Source organism: Xiphophorus hellerii, chromosome 4 (assembly GCF_003331165.1).
Source record: "Xiphophorus hellerii strain 12219 chromosome 4, Xiphophorus_hellerii-4.1, whole genome shotgun sequence".
Lineage (NCBI taxonomy): Eukaryota > Metazoa > Chordata > Actinopteri > Cyprinodontiformes > Poeciliidae > Xiphophorus > Xiphophorus hellerii.
The window spans coordinates 24,990,920-24,998,398 of NC_045675.1; the positions used below are offsets into that span (position 1 = coordinate 24,990,920).

Here is a 7,479-nt window from a genome sequence, read left to right on the forward strand (position 1 = left end):
AGATCACAGACGCTACTAATCAGGCAGCCATGAACCGTTCACAGGCTGGCTCTGCGTTTTTAATTGTTCCCAAAACGTTCTGCAAAAGCCTGGAAATTGATTTAAGTGTTTTTCAGGTCTATTTAACAAATGTTTGGAAAGAATTTTAAATATGGAAAATTATTTTGTTTCCTGGACCTCGTTACCAGTGCATTGTTTTGAAATTCGGTCCGTTTGAGGCCTGCAACTAATGATTATTCTGACGATTAATGGATTCATTGGATAAAATAACACACATTTTGCAGATTTTTCATTTAACCACTTAAGCATTTTATACAATATTAAAACTGTGCTAATAATGCAGTCAACAAATAATTCAAATCTTATACAGTTTGGGCTTAATTACTCTGATTATCTTGTTTTTTCCTAAAATAAACTTTTTAGAGTTTATTTTAACGATTAATCAACTACTAAATTAGTGGAAAATTCTTTCAGTAATCGATTCATTCTGATTCATCTAATTAGTCGTTCCAGCCCTACATCCGTCCATCTTTACACCATGTTTGTTTTGCAGGTTCTCTGTTCAAAGTCTGACCACTGCAGAATAACTGGCCCCAAATTTATAGTGAAGCTTTAACATTTCCAATTGAAAAAGTAAGAAGTTTACACGGTTCTAATTGCAAATTGCCCTTTTCTAAAACACTTCTCAGTATCCATAACAAAGCTGACAACACTGCAGCATCTCATTAGTGAAACAGTGATTAATCTAATCTAATTGTGTAAACTGGATGATGCAGAACAGATGTGGTGTGTACACATCACCCAGAGCAGCACGAATCCAAAAGACCCTATCAGGTTTCCTCTAGTTAAACAATATTTTCCGTTTCACTAGTGCCTGGCTTGAACCTGGATTTTTAAGTGTTTCTTGATACGTCAAAGCTGAACTTACTAGTTATTCATCTTACTGGTAAACAGAACACAGTCAGAAAAACAAAAGAATAAGTCAAAAGGAAAAATACTTGTCACTGCCAGTTTCATGCACAGGGTGGCTTCCCACATGCCAGCTTGTAATTATTTTCTGAATTTGAGTCAAGCCAGCTGTAACCGCTCGGCCTTTGGCTGCTTTTGGTTCCTCGACGTAACTCGGCTTGTTGTTTGTCTCCAGGATGTAACTTGAAGATCTTCAACAACCAGGAGTTTGCTGCCCTGCTGGCTCAGTCGGTCAACCAGGGATTCGAGGCCGTCTACCAGCTCACCAGGATGTGCACCATCCGCATGAGCTTCGTCAAAGGCTGGGGAGCCGAATACAGGTGAACCTGAGTTTGACCGGCTGTTAAATTGTTTCTTGTTCGTCGAACTGAGATGTTGGAGCAGGATATTACAGAATTATAGGAGGAAATGCGGTTAGTGAGGTTCAGAACTGGTTAAATGTAGAATGTTATTATTTGCAATACTGCAATACTATCAAGTTTACAACCATATATTGATTTTACTAACTATATTAAATCCTGACCAGCGGATAGTATAGTAGCATCCTATTTTAGGGCCTTTCTTAGACTTTCACTACATGTGTAGGTTAAGTCACTTTATTCATACACTGAAAAGCATTCATAAACCATCAAGATCCCAAGTTTAATTGTGCAGATTTTGGTGGAATCTCCTAAAACTTCTGAAAAAGGTCAGTGAAACTCATATATAATATCTGCATTTTTGCTAAAAATTGAAAAATTACTATTAAGGTAAAAGTTGCCCAAATGTTTTGCATTTTCTACGTTAGGCATTAAAGGCAGCAACAAAATACTTTGGATTATTAAAAATGAATACATGGACAGAAAATAGATTTTTTTTTTTTCTTGAGTTAGAAAAGTTGCAATAAAACAAACTTATTGCGTTAACAGTTTAATCTTCATAGATAGAAATATTAGACTGGTTTTTATTACATTTCCCACTTTATTCTAAACAAACCTCATCTCTGTCCCTGGAGTTTTGACAGTCTTATGGCGATAGAGTACTGAAGTGATGAATCTTATTTATTATCTCAGCTCTGTAAATGCTGCAAAGCGAGGATTAACTCCCTCTTAGAGCCAGCCTATGTGTGTGTTTATGGGTGGGGGTGGGCGTGCGTGTGCGTGTGTGTGTGTGAACGGAGACAATAGGAACAGACTGTGAATCACGCCCCACAGTCCAGCCGCCCCCACTCACACACATCTGCTCACACTCTGGTGAATCCGGTGCATGACGTCACCGAGGTCTCGTCAATACAGCCAAACCCCTTGGTGGCACGCCCAACTATTTTTAAACACACACACGCCGACACATGTGCTATGTCAAAAAGAGATGTCAGACTTTCCCCTCCTTCGGTCCCCTCTCGTTTTTCCACACACTCTGACTCACTGATAGTGGGACGGATTGGTTGAACATTGGCGCCGACAGAGACGGTTTCCACCAGGGAAAGACCTTGGTGCTGCGAGCGACTGCTCACCACTCGTGTTGTGACCAAACGCTGACATGTGTTGACACTTAAAAACAGGATTCAGGTTACATGATCAAGCAGCCTTTCTCTCTCTGCCTCCTCCGCACTCTCTGTTTTCACTGGTCATTCATTTTGAACCCTTCTGTCTCTTTTTGTTCCAGTTAAATTATTTTGGGGGGGAAAAGCAACAACTCTTCAAATAAATATTGGAATGAAATTAGGAAAAAAAAAAAAAAAACATGCAAAAATAATCCTTTTTAGCATGAAGATTGAAAAAGTATCAAACAGAAAAAAAACTAAAGGAAAGCAATTCATAAAACACAACTAGAGCGAAATGCAAATGACAGGAAAAGGGAAATGACGCATGTGTCAGAGTTGTCACGTCTCTGCAGTGTCTTAACAGAGAGCCTTTTGGCTGAGTGAGGAAGCAGGTGTGGTTCTTGCAGCACTAATAGATCAAACTTTTATATAACGCACACACACAACAGATTATTGCGGCCGATCTTTTCTTTCTATGCTGAAGGCTTCTCCCACCTCACTCCTCTTGTTCCACTTTTTGGCTTGTGCTTTAAAACACTGGTTTTAGTCTCTCCTCTCTCACTGAGAAAATATTTATTACTCCAGCCTTTAAAAATGTGTGTAAATCTACCTGAAGTGATGACTGACGCCTTTTTTTTTTTTGCTACTTTTTCTTTTTTCAGTCATTCAGAAAAAGATCTAAATTTGTAAATAAGAAAACATCTGCATCAAGTTTGTTTTGTAGAGCATTTCCTGCTTTCAGTGTGACGTCTGTGATTCATAACTGAAGCTCTGCGTAGGCTTTTAAGAAAATCATATCAAGCAACAGAAGCAGAAACAAGAAAGCAGAAACAAAGTAACAAAGGAGGTTTTCCGCAACATTACCGGAAGTGTCATCAACATCAACTGTTACGACGCAATCAGTGTGCATGGACTGTGGATCTGACTTTGAAGAGTGTTTCTGATTTCTGATTTGACAGAGTTACAGATGTTGAAATAGAGCTGAGGTGTGCTAGTTCTGTTGCCGCAAAGGCAGCATACAAGGTCTGGAAACACATTTTTGGTTATTTTTGTGTTATTTTTGTATTTTGTGTTATTTCAGAATTTGTAGAACCAACAAGTCATAAGACTCAAGCACTATTTAAGCAGGTTTAAACTCAGCACTTTGTATGTAAATGTCCAGAAATACATAAAACCAGCAGTAGAAAAAATACAAATTTCTCTGCAGATTTGTAAAGGAAGAGCTGAAGGAACCCCTGGTGTTCGGCCCAGAGCTCCGTTCATGCACTGATCCCAGCTTTTGTTACTTTGGGAATATGCAGCCATTCACTGGGGGGAAATAGATCATGTGTCTCTTTTTTATTTCTGCGCAGAACTGAATAAAACTCTCTAGATTTTATTTGTGAGGCTTCTTCCCCTTTGTGTCCCGCAGGCGGCAGACAGTGACCAGCACCCCCTGCTGGATCGAGCTGCACCTGAACGGCCCGCTGCAGTGGCTCGACAAGGTGCTCACTCAAATGGGCTCCCCGAACATTCGATGCTCCAGCGTCTCTTAGGGACGACCTTCGTCCACTCATTTCTCACAGGCCACGTCCGCAACCACCCCCCTCTGCCCGCCCCTTCTCCTTAATCCCGACGTTGCATTCAGTCCCTCCTTTCATTCAGACACTCCTTGTTCCTCCCCCCCACCTCCACACCTGCTGTCAGAAGCACTTTTTTTTTGAAACACTTTGTGTTTGTGGCAAAAAGGGGACGAAGTGCATTAAAGTCGTTAATAGGATCTCAACACATTGTCCGAGTTAATTTGATGGTAGTTTTCATCCGCAAGCCAGAAACTTTACGTTTGTTTTGTTTTGTTTTTTTTTCTTTCTTGCTTGATTGAAATGTGCTGTTCATATTTTTGTACAGATTTTAAATTGAACAGTAGATTTGATAAATAATTTTTATTATTTTATTATTATTATTGTGTCCCAAATAGGAAAAAAAAAAAGAAAAAAAAAGTAAGATCATGGCAAATACATTTCACTTGACTTTCTTGTTTTGGGGCATTTCTTAGATTATGAAGATTACTATAGATGTAAAACAATGAAACAGACTGAAAGTGATTTATTTAATACATAAGTTAGCACTGTCTGTAGGAATGTACTGCAAAGAGGGTAGAAGTGTTTGTTGCGATTTTATGCATTCATTTTATGCTGCAGCTCTTATTCTGGGTAAGGAAACAAATAGATTTTTGGTGTAAACGACATCAAAAAAGAAAAAAAGGAGTCCGCTTTGCTAGTTTGAAGATTTACACCAGCACATAAAATTGTCAGTCAGATCACCAACAAATAAGCCAGATTCTGAAGGATTCATGAGGAGAGAACAGGACGTAAAGCCCTTTAAAACATTACAGGAGTACTAAGAGATAGTGAATCTCACTAAAGGTCACCAGGAGGAAAAATGCACTTGTGTGTTTGAAAAAAATAAAATAAAATCAATATTCCAGCATGTAGATATAGAGATTAGGTGTTTTAACATGCGTTACTTTCAGGAAGCCTCTCCACTCTGCAGAATATGTTTGCATCATTTTCGATTGTACATGTAATGTGTACCGAAACGGGACTTGAAAATACCGCGCATTGTATTCTTCACACTTTTCAATGACAGAACTGCACACTGGTAAGTGTGATGTGAATACTCTGCAGAAAGCTTTGATGTGTTCAGAGAGCAGGAAGAGGCCTCTGCTTTGTTAGCGATTTAGCTTTGGTCGTATTTTTAGCCACGCTGACTTTTTGCACATTCAAGCCTGGAGAAAAACAGAAACATCTGAATCATAAATAACGGAAAAGAGAAGTTAACCGACTCGTGAGAATCTCAAATTCATTTTTGCAAATGTTATATTTTGTTTTTTTTCTTCTGGAAGATTAGCCCAAGTCCAAGTTATGCGTTGGAGGATAGAAAACACTGCAGGCAGGTCTGGGTTGTAGTTTCTTTTCTTTTTTTTTTTAACATGTTAACATGAGGCAGATTTGTTTTAAGCTTTTTATAAAGGGAAACATGCAGCAGCAGCGTGTAAATAACAGTAGTGTCTTAATTGTTTTTTATATATATATATATATATATTATGATTTTCAGGTCTCTGTACATATACAACGTGAAGGTGTTCAATTGTGACCATTAACCTTCACAATGTTGATGGATTTAGAAGCAGGAGAACAAATTTTTAAAAAAAAAAAGGAAAACTTGGTAAAAAGCTGTTGCTAAATTATAAAAACAGTCGCGGCTTTGAACCCTTTTTCTTTCACCCACCCACTCAAGTGGAAGTGGATCGATTTCCTTCTGGTTCTATAACACTAGACAAAGACTCAGTGGGCGTGCATGAACAATATGGTTTTTTTTTCTGTCTTTATTTACATGAACCTGGCCCTTGATGTTAATGGCTATTCTGCAACAGAAGAAAAAGCAGCGACACAGTGCCATTACACACACGCGGGCCGATCCTGAGCGATCATTTTTAATCGTGTAAACTTTCAAAGTGTTGGGTTGTTTCAGAAACAGTAGCATCTACCAGTCTGAAACAAGCCAGCTCTCCGTAGAGCTTCTCGTGTCCTTGAACGCAGCAGTCCTGATTCTGTTGGGATCTTAAAACCCTTGTGGTTGATGTAATTGCCCTGCAGGGAACGTTTTAAAAGCAAATTTGTCCTTTTTTTTATACACTCTGAAGGTTATAGCTGTCGTGTTTGCTTCTTCCATTTCAAAGTTTCTGTTGTAATCATTAGTGGCAGTTTACGGCCCTGAATTGGTCTTTTTAGATTTCTTGTATAAATTTTTCCTTTCCATTTTTTCCCCCTGCTTAAAAAAAAAAAAGTAGATGTTGATGCTTTGTATTTTTGTGTATTTCTGTTGATCTACAAATAAAATCTCAAACCTGTTCTACTATTTTAATTATGGGGTTAAAATTGTCTATTGATCATATATTTTGATCTTTAATTATTGTGATTCCAAGATATTTAACTTTGTCTTTTATATAAATATTGAGGAATGTGCCCTTTAAATTAGATTTAATGGAAAGTAATTCACATTTGTTTAGATTTAGAGTCAAACCAGAAGCTTTGGAAAAGGTGTTGATGATTTGAACAGAGTTTTTTATTTCACATGTATTCTTTAAAAAGGGTGCAGTGTCATCAGCAAGCTGGGAAATTATGATATTTCTGTTTGCAACATTAATCCCTGGAATTTTTTCCTTGATTTTAACTGAAAGAATTTGCACGGCCAGAATGAATAGATATGGGGAAACTGGACACCCTTGTCTGAGACCTCTGTCCCCTTTGTTATATTGTGATGTCACAATGTGACATCACAATGTGACATCACAATGTGACTCCAAAGGCAGAATTCTGACATCACCAGCGATTATATAAGCGCCTCACATCATCTACTGTCATCACAGCCGTTTAGCAGCCGTTGTTGACACGTTTCTCTCGAGAATTTATTTAACAGTTCAGAGTAAGATTTTAAACTTTGTTTGGTGCACATTTCATTTGGAGATTGACATCAAACTTAACGTGACATTTTTACCGAGTTTCTAGAGAAGTGATTTTAGCTTAGAACTTGAAACAAGCAAAGGTTACAATGGAGTGCAACCAACCTCGAGTCGAAGACGTTGCATCCGACAACATTGTCCAAAGAGAATCACAGCCAGCCAATCCACTCAAGCGCAAGAAGAAGAAGGTGCCATTTGCAGTCTGGTTGGAGCAGCAAGAGCTTAAGGTTTCTGCTGAAAACATCGAACAGCAGGACGTTTCACCGGTGACTGAAAATGAGTCGATCGCCAAAGCGCTGGAGACACAGGATCAAGAAGGGAAGAAAAGTCCATCTACGGGTAAGCCCAAGGACAACTTCCAGGGTGACAATTTAACTGAGGTTCCTGATGTTCAGACAGCAGAAAATGTTCAAAGTGGGTGTTTAAGTGAAATTCAAAATTTGCCCCAGGCTTCTGAAAACACAAGTCAAGCAAAGTGTTCGTG

At 38.6% G+C, this 7,479-nt stretch overlaps 1 protein-coding gene across 1 annotated transcript in view; it reads left to right on the forward strand.

The window, feature by feature from the left end:
- The window catches only part of LOC116718553 (mothers against decapentaplegic homolog 3), a 29,913-nt gene extending 24,236 nt beyond the window's left edge, over positions 1-5,677 (forward strand). Inside the window, exons 7-8 of the mRNA XM_032560599.1 lie at positions 1,145-1,289; positions 3,903-5,677. Of these exons, the coding sequence (XP_032416490.1) occupies positions 1,145-1,289; positions 3,903-4,026 (269 nt within the window). The 3' untranslated portion in view covers positions 4,027-5,677. The remainder of the gene's footprint in view (positions 1-1,144; positions 1,290-3,902) is intronic.
- The last annotated feature ends 1,802 nt before the right edge of the window (positions 5,678-7,479 follow it).